Genomic DNA, 12,218 nt, shown 5'->3' on the forward strand with positions numbered 1-12,218 from the left:
ACAACAAAAAGGCCAAGGTGGAAGAACAAACCTTCAGGTCATTTAGATCATTACTGTGCTTCACTAGATGCTATCACTCATACTTTTGAAAGAGTCATTTTCCTTTTATCTACAGTTGCCTACAGCAAGATGGTCTTATTTTGAATTCCCTCCTAGCCCATTGTATCTTCCCCTTCTCCTTGCCAAATAACTACCTCACTACTGCCTTGACAAGAGCTATGAATTATATTCCTGGGCACAAAATTACTCAAACCTCTTTTAAAGGCTCTTCTTCACTTTTTGGAAGTACAGGACTCAAAATGGGTACACTTGAGCCACTTTTCCTTTTTTATTTTTCTGTTGTTTAAGTATTATAAATTCAAATTGTCTCATGCTTTCTTCAGTGTATTCTTTTGTTTCACAGCAAAGACCCACTACTAACATAAGAGACAACACCCCTTGTAGATTCCTGAAAAGCCATCTGTCACAGCAGCAGCAGGAGTCAGCATTTAATGATGTAGAACAAAGAGAATTTCTTAAGTGAGACAACTGATTATTCATACAATAGCAGCCTAGGGAAATCTGCTGATGGTCTCAGAGATGAGAGGCTAGGATTTGCCCCAGAAGAGAATTCTAAGGACCAAGGAAAAATACTCCAACTGCTGAAAAATACATAAAAACAATAGGACAGATGTAGAAAACTAATCAATGGACAGAAATTCAGTTAAGCACCTTTGCAAGTGATATCATTCTGTTTCTTCTTAAATATTCAGCTACCACTTTTAACATATACCATTACATACTTGTATCCTCAAATCCAACAGCCTTTCTTCTGCATTTCATCCCTAGTTAGAGCAAATTAACGACAATACTGACAAATATAAAATGCCCTTTCTTCCCCCAAACCCTTCATCCTTGTTACACTCAAATCACTGCTCCTCAGGACAGATGAAGGTAGCAGGATCACTGCAGCATATCCAGCAGATCTGAATTTATTGGGCCATGGTGAAAGAAGTGGCAATTAGTGAGCTATTGAGGTCCAAAAGTGCTGATATCTGATAGACTATCTATCCACAAGCCTGCTATTAAAATTAAACTGTTGAAGAATGCACAAAGACAATTTCAAAGTCACTTTTTAATTAATGAAAAATACTGTCTAGGAAGTGATCAGAAAATGATCAGCCTAAACTTGACTGCTGTTCAGACTATGAAATCAAGACAATTTTGCTGCATTAAAATTTCCTCTACTGTATTTGATTCTCTCGCAGTATAGGGAGGTTTCAGTAGTCCATAGAAATTACAGTGTTCTATGCTTGTCTGATTCACAGTAGCATTAATATCTAGCCTTGTTGCAAAAGTATCAGATCAACAACAGCATCCAGTCTGATTTTACTCAAAATTGTAGGCATACTCTTCTACTAATCATTTGTGGTATAACACATGGCTAATCACAAACTTTCCTTCATCAACACAAGGGAAAAAGAAATTTGTCTACCAACAACATATTTTTTAAGTAAGGAATTGCAGGAATGCTTCCTTCTACCACGATCTTCATTGTGTCAATAAACAGACTTGGATTAGGGCACATATGCTTCTACTCTCCTGTGAGTGAACATACAAAAACATAGCTATCAAAGATCATTATCACATGTGTTCAAACACTTGTCCGCGTTTGAAAAATCTAACTACTTGTGAATGATAAATGCCTTAGTTACCATCTACCTTTAACAATATCACAAGCCATTAGCAGGCAATTCATAAAAGGCAGGAGAAGAAAATATTTCCTGAGTAAAAAGTTTATTGCAAAAAACTTGCCAGCTCTCAAGTCAGTTACAAACTGGAACTGAAGAATGGAGGCAATATTTATATATGATTGTGTAAAAATAGTCTTTCTCGAATTTTAAATTTGTCTTTGAGAAAACCCCACAAGCAGCAAGAATCCTGCCCCTAATACTGGTGCAGTTGGCCTTTCTTATACAGCCCTGCAACCTACTATAATCACCAAAACCCACTAAGAAGAAATAGAGTACTTTGTCATTAAAATGCATGGACTAGTCTTGGACTGTTCACACAGGATGCCTACCCAAAAGAGGTTGTTTTCAGCAACTGGACTTAAGAAGAGTCTCCTTCACAGGCAGTAGGAGAGCATCTGAATAGCAAGGGTCATAATAATTATCAGGCGTTCTGGCAGTACAAAAGGCCTTGAAAGTATGTGTAGTTTTGATGACTCTCAATAATCTTTCAGTCTCATCAAAGTGCAAGATACCTTTTTATACCATTGGTCTAACAGATGCTTGATTCCTTTTATGCGTTGGGTGTACTCCTAAAACAAGGCCTAAATAAAGTATCAAACTGTAGTAAAATCTTTTTTTTCCTATTTTAAGTACTTTGACTGTAATCAGTAACGAAGAAGACCTCCATTGGGCCTCTGAAGCACAACGTGGTACAACACCGCATTCCCAGAGGATATAACCAGCAAATATTGTGCCTCTGTGGAGTTATCCAGCATGCAGAGAACACATCTGCTTTTCTGAGACATTCACCCACTCACGGCACAGGGACAGTCAGCCTGCTGCATGACTCAAAGGGGTTCTCCTCAGAGAAAAAGAACTGATCAAAAATGATACCACCTTTTTGATTTGCTGCTGCCCTTATGTGTGGTGTAAGATGTGATGTTGAGTATTATACAACTCTTTTGGGCTTTTGGGCTTTTCTTGGCACCACAGTACATTGCAATGTTTGGAATTTCTAGCGCGTTCTTCAGAACCCTGGAAGCAGTTACCTGTATCGTATCTACTCTCCCAAGGAGTAAGCCCCCCTCATAATTTTTTGGGTTTGTTTTTGGTCTTGGTTTTGGTTTTGGTTTTTTTATTGGTTGTTGTTTTTAGTTGTTTCATTGGTTTTGATTTTTCGTTTATTTTTTTTGTTTTGTTGGGTTTTGGTTTCGTTTGGTTTTTGTTCGTTTGGGGATTTTTAATTATAAAAAAGGTCTGGCTTAATTTTGAGATATCAGAATGAACCAGCAGGCTTGGTGTTAGGAAGGAGGCCTTGGAATGTCCGGGACCGATGCAAATCTTTCGTGGAAATTAATAACACTATGCAGCCCTATTACAGTCAAATCCCTTTTCTGATTTTAAAAGCATCTCTGCCAAAGTAGAAGTTAGTTTGTTCCATCTTTTGACAGTCTTCCTGCAAGAATCTTTCTTTGGAATACATGAAACATATTTAACATTAGAAATAGAGTCTTACATAATACTAACTCCCTTTAAGCAAGAAATGTAGAGCCAAGAAAAAAACACATTTTTCAGTCAAGCATTACAGGAATATAATAGTTGATTATTCAAAGTCTCTCTTGTTGTTTCTTGAATTATAAGCTATTTTTTAAATGAAACTTTCTCAGAAACATTGCATAATTTTATATATGTTCTATTTTCATTATAGAGTGGTCAAGAATCTTCTTAGTTATTTTAAGACAGCTACAGTACACTGGTCTTAGAACATTATAACTTTGCCCTGGGATCAGTGTGTTTACTGCTAAGTTGGTTCCTACTTTTTCCCCTTGAAAGAAATTCTCTGATGGTGGAAAGATCAAGAACATCCACAGAGAGCAGCATTTTGCACCCTTTGCAAGGTGACTACATATTGTAAACTAACAACATCCAGGAGCATTGAAATCTGAGGGTGAACTATACTGAATTTAAAGTAACCATACATAATCGATTGCAAGAGTGACAGAAAGATTGTTTTATAACAGCAAACAGGAGACTGATCAAAGCAGGAAGGAAAAGAAATAAGTCTTTCAAAAGACTAGAGTTTAAAAACACATAGTCCCCAGAGAAGCAGAGCACCGTCAAAGCTACCACTTAAAATTATTAATATTTTTGAAGCCCCTGATTGAGGACATGCTCAGGTCCCTCCCAGGTAGGCTCAGTACCCGTGGGTGTCACATGCAGCACAAATTGATACAGAGGGATGTGATTTCTGCCTACATCAAATATATTTAAATTAAACAAGACAGATAGCATTGAAAAACAGTGCTTTTTATGCTACCTTTTTTTTTTTTGGTTGTTAGCATGCTGTTGTAAAACTCTTCTCCCAGCTGCTAGAATGAACATTCTAGGAGACTTTATACCTTAGGATCAGGAATTTTCAAAGAAGTGACTTTTGTCCTAGAAAAGTAAAGGGGTGGATTAAATGGGCTGAATGACTAAGCAAAATGATAGAAGATTTCCAGCTCTGCATCATCTGCTTGCTAGTTCAGCTCCTGATTTCAAAGTACTACCTAATGACCACGTGGTGACCTGTCGCTCAGCCCAGTGACAAAAGGTCCTCATTGTAATTGAGACAAACTTCTTCTCATTAGGAGCTTTGCAGAGGTTCCAAAGCACCAATAGTCAGGAGAATGAACCGTCTCTGTGTTCAGCAGGGAGGTATTTCCAGATCATGCTTGAAGTACCAACACAGGAGAAATTTTGTTTGGTGCATTGAACTTGCATTGTTTTGAATGCAGACAGTAGAGAAAGAGAAAATTTAAATATGCAGGCTGGTTTCTTTGACATTAATGTCCCTTCTGCATAGGGATATTTCTTGTAAATATGTTTTTTTATATACATATATAGGAAAATTAGCTTAGTGAGAGAAATACTAAACTTTTTGAAATCTGCTTGCTTTTTCTATGCTTCATTCCACATGAGAGAAAGTTCTATATATATCCAGCAGAAAGCTTATTGAAACAGATTGTTCTGCTAATAATGTTAGACAAGATAACAGCATTACTGTCAGTGAGAATTCAAATTTCCAGGTGAATTTATATCAGCCATTCCCACACCATGCATGAATTTGCTGCCAAGAAATACTTGCATGATAGAGCTTTCTGGCAGAATTAGTTGCAGGATTTTATTCTTTTGATCTGAGAGAGATACATGCCATGTGTCCTGCCAGTCATCAAAGAAAAGAAAATGGGATTTAACCAACAAGTCACATCTAACTAACACATATCTTCTAAAGACTATTTACAACCAATTGTGAATGCTGACAAGCATAGGCACATTTTGTGATGAGAAAAGGATATGTTTTGCACAGTAAATTATCACTGTTGAAAGATTCAGTTCTAGCTTTCTTGATAATTCAAAGTTCATTAACTTGTGACTAAGCTCATTAAGCACACATTTCCTTTTTTCCTTTAATTTTAGTTGCCACAGTTTAAGGAATCATGTATTTTTACTTACTCCCAAGTCAATTGTTCTGTTGGCCAACACCACTAGCTCCTCTTTCTTATTTGCAAGCTTAGTAACTACAGTCATCAATAAAAATGTTACAGTTTGATAACTAATTAAAAAAAGAGAACCCAAAATAAAGAAAAACATGGCAAGTAAAACATGCCTTCCTTTAAAATTTGTAATCTATCAGAGACTACTTGTCACAAAAGGCAACAGAGTGCAAAAAATGTTTCTTACATAATTCCAATAAGCCCAGGAGACCTTCACCATAATGCCAGAAAGGAGTCCTTTCAGGCACATAAAATTCTTTCAAGTATCGTGGATATACCTGTATCATTTAATGTAGCAAGGAATGTCCATTCCAAAATGTACAGTTCTTTGCCTTTGAAGGGGATCTTTTTTGAACAGTAAACTCTTGAAAGCAGAATATTTTTATGTGTTTCCTGGAGTGAAGACTCTTTACATGGTAAGTAAATTTTAGAAATAAATTATTTCAAAGACAACCATTACTGTTGGTTGTTAAGACTGTCTACAGAACTAAGTTGTACAAGTGATATAAATTACTATCTAAATTAATATATATAAACTTTCATATAATCTTTGAAATGCAATAGGGTTTTATCAGAAACAGAGAAAAAGAAAATCTTGTTGGGGAACCTCTGAATCCCTGTTATTACAAAACAGGTAACAACTATTAGGAAACATTGCAAGTACAGAATAACTAAGAAGATTCCAGAGTTTCACACAATGAAAGAATTCACTTTACTGCTGCTTAGACTTATTAAATAAGACATTTATTCCACAGCCAGCAAATTTAGTGACTCCTAGGGAAATTAGGTTTGACAAGTTCTGCAGAATCTGAAAATAAAGGAATTTGTCACCAAGAGAAAGAAGTAAGGTAACATTGTTCTCTTATGGAATAGATTAACTATGGAAAGAGCAGACAGAAACTCAGAAACTGAAGTCCTGCTTATCACACAGCAAAGGTGCAATGCCGTCAGATGAGAGTAAAGCTTTTTTTTTTGTCTGCAGATTTGCCTAACCCTGACATTGAGGGAACGGACTGGGACGACAATTTAACCTCCTCTACATTTGTTCAGTACTTTGTTCTGCTGCTCTTACAGACAACCTAAATGATGATTACCATCACTTTCAAAATGAGCCTTCTGTGTGTACCACAGACGTATTGATTCTAAACCACTTTCTCATGAGAGTTGTACCAATTCACTGCAGCCAAAGGTCTGCCACAAGCACTTCAAACTCTGTACTTCAGTAGCCTTGTATCTCATTAGCCACAACACACCACAGCTGCTCACATAACTGGAAGATGATAACTGGAGGTTTCTCAAAATCAAAAACATACTGTCCTTCCCCGGTTTTGGAAGGAATGCATTAATGTCATTACATCTAAACTTGCCATCTGATTCCTATACTTGTTTTTGCTTTCCTTCTGTCTAAGAGAAAGTTCTCTCATATGGGTGCATCTGCAAAGGCGCCCAGAGTCTTCACTGTTAATAAACATTGTCTTCCACTTGTTCTCCATTTTCCTCTGTGTTTTGTTTCAGTTCCTTGATACTTTTTGATCTGCTTAAAATCAGAGCTCAGAAGCTGTGGTTCTGCTTATGGCTGAGCAGTACTTATTTGCAAGCTTGCACAACGCAACTTTTAAAATTTAATTTATTTTTAAATAAGGTGGAGTACAGACAACTCACAGCTCCCTAGCTGCTCTAACATCCAAATTAATATAAGAAGCCATGAGCCTCAGCCTCCTTACCAGTTACAAATAAAACTGGCAGGGAAGTAAGTTGAAAAGAATGCTGTAACACTAAACAATATCTATTGTTCCTCCTCCTTAGCATGTAGCTACCTATGAACTTCATTCAAAGGAAACATCTGTCAATCGAATAGAATTTATGATAGATAATAAAAGGTGTCATTCTGGAAAGAAGAAAGGTGGTGAAAGGTAACAAAGCGCTGTGAAGAAAACAGCAGTAGTGTGCTATTAAAGGGAGAAAATACACTCAACTATCATTTTATCAAGGATCTTTTCTTTCCATGGTTCTAGCCTCTCTGACTGATAAGAATTAGAAATGTCATTTTAAGTCCTCAAAATACCTTACTGTAAAATCTATTATGCTAGACTGCCTTCATGATTGGGGTATTTGTTAACCGGAGAAAGGAAATTTCAGACTGAATATAATGTACACTACTCCAACCGTGAGACCTACTTGATTGTGACAACAGCACTCAAATAGAAGGAAAAACCCAATTTGTATGAACTATTAAAAATTAGACTGAACAAAAACCTATGAATGTACTACATGCAATAGCAGGAGGATAGCTTAGAAAACACTGGTGTAAGATCTGGTACCTGTCATTAATATACATAAGGACATTTCCCTTCAAAAATATAAAAATCTTTGTGATATCTTAGATAAAATATTGCCATTGGATAACTAGTGTATTAAACTAATTATGAAGCTATAGCTGTTAATTTGTGACTGGGTTAGAATGAAAAATATATGATTTTCAGTTTAAATTGGAATTTTCTATTAGGAGTGTTATTCATTACTGTTGCTGCCTGCCCATAATCTTTCTTAGACTCTACTTGCATATAGCTCAAATGGTTGCAATTTAACCTGGACACAGACAGAAATTCAGTGCTCTTATAGAGAATTAAAAAGTTAGACACAAATCGTAAGAAGGTTATTTCATTCCAGATGAAAGAGTGGCACTGTAAGTTAGTTAAGAGAAGACTCCTGTCATACAAAACACTCATAAAAATCTGCAGCCTTTAAGGCTGTGGGTACTATTAACTCCTCAACTTCAGTGAGGCTCATTAATCTAAATGCCTCCCTGAACCAAGCTGCCAAGCATGTTCTCAGTAAATCATAGATGCTGTTATTGTCTAAAGACCAGAATATGAGAGATAAAACTAATCTCATACACTGAAAGCTAATTCCTCAAAGAATCATCATCTAAATGATGGTAACTGATAAGCTCCATTTTAAGAAACCTCTGGGGTCTACCTAGAAAGGGATCTTTTTCTCAAGCCGAAGCCAGCATATGCTGCTTGTACATTATTTAGTAGTAAAGCACAGGCCATGCTTATCAATACGTAGATGTAGAATGTGTAGCATCTTAAAGAGAACATTGTTATTGTGCATATTCAAGATACTTTTTGTGACAAACTGTGATGCAGGGTTTTTTTGTCAATCTCTTACCATGCTGCAGACACGATTATATATCTTTAGCAACAACAAAATTTCTTTAGTAGTAATTTCTGTACTTCAAAGAAAATAACAGAAGCTGAAAAAACAGGACAAACAAGTGAACAGAAGAACTGAAATAAACAAAGCATATGGTTATGAGTCACTGTAAATTCTTAATTAATCTCTGTTGACAAAGATATGGTGACTAAATAGTATGGGTGCATAAGACTCATGGCAGTAGACCTGTATAGCAACCCACAACAGATAATCTAAAATTTCAGCTTCTACAAAAATTAAGCCATTTACTAGATCTTCAAGGTAAGGGGAACACACTAATGGTTTTGCAGGCAGAACTCTCTGTCTCACACAAATAGACTCTGTCCCCTGGCACCCAAGTAGCTGCATACAGCATGTGTCGTGTCCTTTCCTGGGCAGCAACACTGAAAGATTATTGAGACCCTCCAACACAGAAGCTACAAAACTGACTTCATGGGCAGCCTTAGTTTTCTCTACTCAGAAAAGAAATTTGGAGTTTAATTTTCACCGCAAAGAAAGACTGAACATGGTCGGCACAAATGTATTCCCCTCTTATAAGCAAAGATACTTCTAAAATAGCTCTGGCAATTATCATAATAAGGAATGAACTCACGATGTCAATTAGAATTTCATGGTTCCCAGGAGATTTTGACTTTCTTTTAAAAAGTTTCATTTTGTTAACCAGTTAACTTATGTTGTAAAATCTCCTTCAGATCCAGAGTTTTTGTTTGTATTATAGCAGGAAGATTTTGATCTACACCCTGGATTGTGCCTTTGTTCAAAACCAGTGTTCGTGTCAATTATCGAGTTCCAGGGGGGGATGCCTGTAGCCTCTAGAACACTGTCATTAACTCGGGGCTTATCAAAATTAAATACATGTAAGGGGAACAGTATTAAAAAGCAATAGCACAAAGCTCTTTCTGCATTAGCATTTTGGATACCAGTACATGTTGTATGATTTTTAAGATTAAACTTACATTTTCATTTCCCACTTTCAGCTGTCCCAACTGCTGCTACTCCCTATAATCTATAACTGACAAAAACATACCAAACATAAAAAAATCAATCAATAGTTCTGACAATCAACAGTTTGATTTCCATGCAAGCATGATCTCATGCTATTAATAACAGCTTCCCAACTTCAAGGCACATCACACAAGAAATGGAACTGAAGAAGGTACCAAGGCAAATCTGTTACCTGGCTGATGGGTTTTTGCTTTTCCACTAGTGACTGCTGAAACCATAGATCCAGAAGATGAGGCTTCCATTTTTATTGACCCTCTGACTTGTGGGAGTGAAGGATGCCCATCCACAGGTGGATGCTGTGACACTGGGTAGCTTCCCGCAGTTCTCCTCTGACAGATTTGCACACGCTTTTCAGCCCCATGAATAGATAAACTTATACCTGACAGGAATAAGAATTAATACTGTTAGATACAAGAGACCAGTATGGAATAAGTAAAATATAAAAATTGTCATGGTTTAAAATGGAGCTGTAACGGCCTCCTTATGGGAGTGGGGAGGAAGCAAACGTTGAAAAGATTCATTTTCAATGAAAATTAAAAATGTGAACATCTTTGCTGCTGTGTTGCAGACATCAGAGTCAGCCACACTAATAGATATTTAAATTAATACACAGTCATGGTTTACTGCATTACTGGTCTGCAGAAGGAAATATCTTCCATTCCTTCAAAAAACCCATACAGCTCACAGAGGGCAATATTAATGAGGCGACTACCACAGAGTTTATTAAATGACAGTTTTCTGACTGATGAATTAGAACTTGGCAATAATGGTTTATTTTCTTCTCACCATTTACCAGTATTAGGGAAGTCTCATCATATGGAAAAGATGCTACAATTCAGGTGTTAACTAGATTTTAAGGAGAAAATAAAGGTCTGTTTTGAGGAAAGCAGTAAGGCTACAAAAAACAGTAACATGACCTTAAGCTTGAAAAAAATTTCCATTTTCACCAGACCTGTGAAACATTACCTTCAACTCTGGAAATTGTCTTTCACAACAAACATTCTCAAATTTGTCACATAATCATTTTTTAAACAGAAATTGTGATTAAAAACAGGCTTTACTTTTCCAAAGAGAAAAGCAAAGTTGAAATTTCCTATTTGTCTTTTGTACAGTCTTAGAAAGAAATCCTATCTTACAGTAAAATCGCTGATTCTGGCTTCCTCCTGTTCACATTGATGCAATTGCTCCAACTCCATTTGAATTACTTTCATCATACTCTGGTGGAAACCTTCAGACAATCTCTTTTAGGCAAGAACACCAAATGATAATTCAACAGTACTGGTTTACAGTTAATTTAATTATGACTTACTGCTTCTATCAGCAAACAATCTTTGTTAAAAAAAACCCAACAAATGAAGCACCCTAACCAGTTATAAATAAGCAAACTGAGAAGCAGATGGAAAAGCAGACCCTAAAAACTGGAAATACAGATATTGTGAGCACATTGTAATTTGCAGTCGCTCAGAATCATTAGATATCATTGATTAGACTGTTTAGTTTTCTGAAAGTGATCCCTCACTGAAATGTCCAAGAATACCTTAAAGACTCTGCTCTTCCAGTTCCACTGGAAGTTGATGTATGTGAACCTCCAGGTCATGGAAGAGGTTTAGAATCTCTGAAACATTAATACATTTATATCCATAATATACTACCAATGGGAAGAGAGCTACCACTTCCATAGGCAATTTGTGAAAACACTAGGCTTGCCCACATTAGCAAACGCTGTGCAAACTACTCTCCTTTAAGATGGCTTTGTGCATTCAGAATTGAAGCTGCACACTCAATACCTGACTTTGCTTCTCGCCACCAGAGCTGATCTCCTGCGGGAAATGTGAATGGATGAGGAGCTTCCTGGTGCAACTGCTCAGCTACCTCCTGGTTTTAGGGCTAACAAAACTGCAAGCTGCGGAAAAAATCACATCTTCTTTAGCATACAGAGCAAATCACAGTAACTTAATTCTTGTGAAAGGTATCATATCAATCCAAGTGAACAGGATGACAATGAGCATGCCTTTGACCATGTTAGCTATAAGGGGCCTCAAACAGCGAGGAGCTAAGGCCCAGCTGTAAAATGAGCTCTTCACTTCTTGTGCAGTCACTAGAACCTTGTGACGCTCAAAATACTGTGCAATCATCCCTAAGGTATAAAAAATTAACTACGACTGTTTTCTTTAACCATCACCACTGGTCGTTGCATCATTTGAAACAACCATCCCTCTGAAGCTTACAATGGAGTCAGCCAGTTAGTCAACACTAAACATGAACCTGTAATCACCACATCCTTGTTAGATGGATCTCAGTAAGGCTGTGCTTTCATTTGGTCATGAAATTAGGGATCTGTTTTAGGAACTGGTTCCAAACATAAACTGACTGCTACATTTCTCTGAGGTTCACATAAATTGCTTCTTTGCGTTCTGAAACTCTTGTGCAGCTGTGAGTCAGCTTCCTAAACTATTTCTGCAGCACATTTTTTTTTCAGACATCAAAATAAAGCATACTGCTGCCAGAGTGCTATTCCTAAGAACTGCAAAATTTGCAGATTGATCATATCCAAAATTAGGCTCTGGTTATATGCAAGCTTTTGTTTCTTCTTCTAAGGAAAGGTGATAAATTATGCCTCCAAACTACATGAGGAAGAATGTTCCAGTATCACTGAAAATTTTACAGACTATTCTTTTGACATATTTAAAACTTAGAAGTGCCCAAAATCGACCACGCAAGGTGTGTCACAAACATACACAATATA

The 12,218-nt window shown here is 36.8% G+C and overlaps 1 protein-coding gene across 2 annotated transcripts in view; it reads right to left on the minus strand.

The window, feature by feature from the left end:
• Positions 1–9,795, minus strand: part of ANO4 (anoctamin 4) — a 109,255-nt gene extending 99,460 nt beyond the window's left edge. For both annotated transcript variants that reach the window (XM_029963605.1, XM_029963604.1), the window contains exon 1: positions 9,645–9,795. In XM_029963605.1, the coding sequence (XP_029819465.1) occupies positions 9,645–9,714 (70 nt within the window). In that variant the 5' untranslated portion in view covers positions 9,715–9,795. The remainder of the gene's footprint in view (positions 1–9,644) is intronic.
• Between the last annotated feature and the right edge of the window lie 2,423 nt (positions 9,796–12,218).

This window comes from Manacus vitellinus, unplaced genomic scaffold, assembly GCF_001715985.3.
Source record: "Manacus vitellinus isolate BGI_N305 unplaced genomic scaffold, ASM171598v3 scaffold_5_pilon, whole genome shotgun sequence".
Lineage (NCBI taxonomy): Eukaryota > Metazoa > Chordata > Aves > Passeriformes > Pipridae > Manacus > Manacus vitellinus.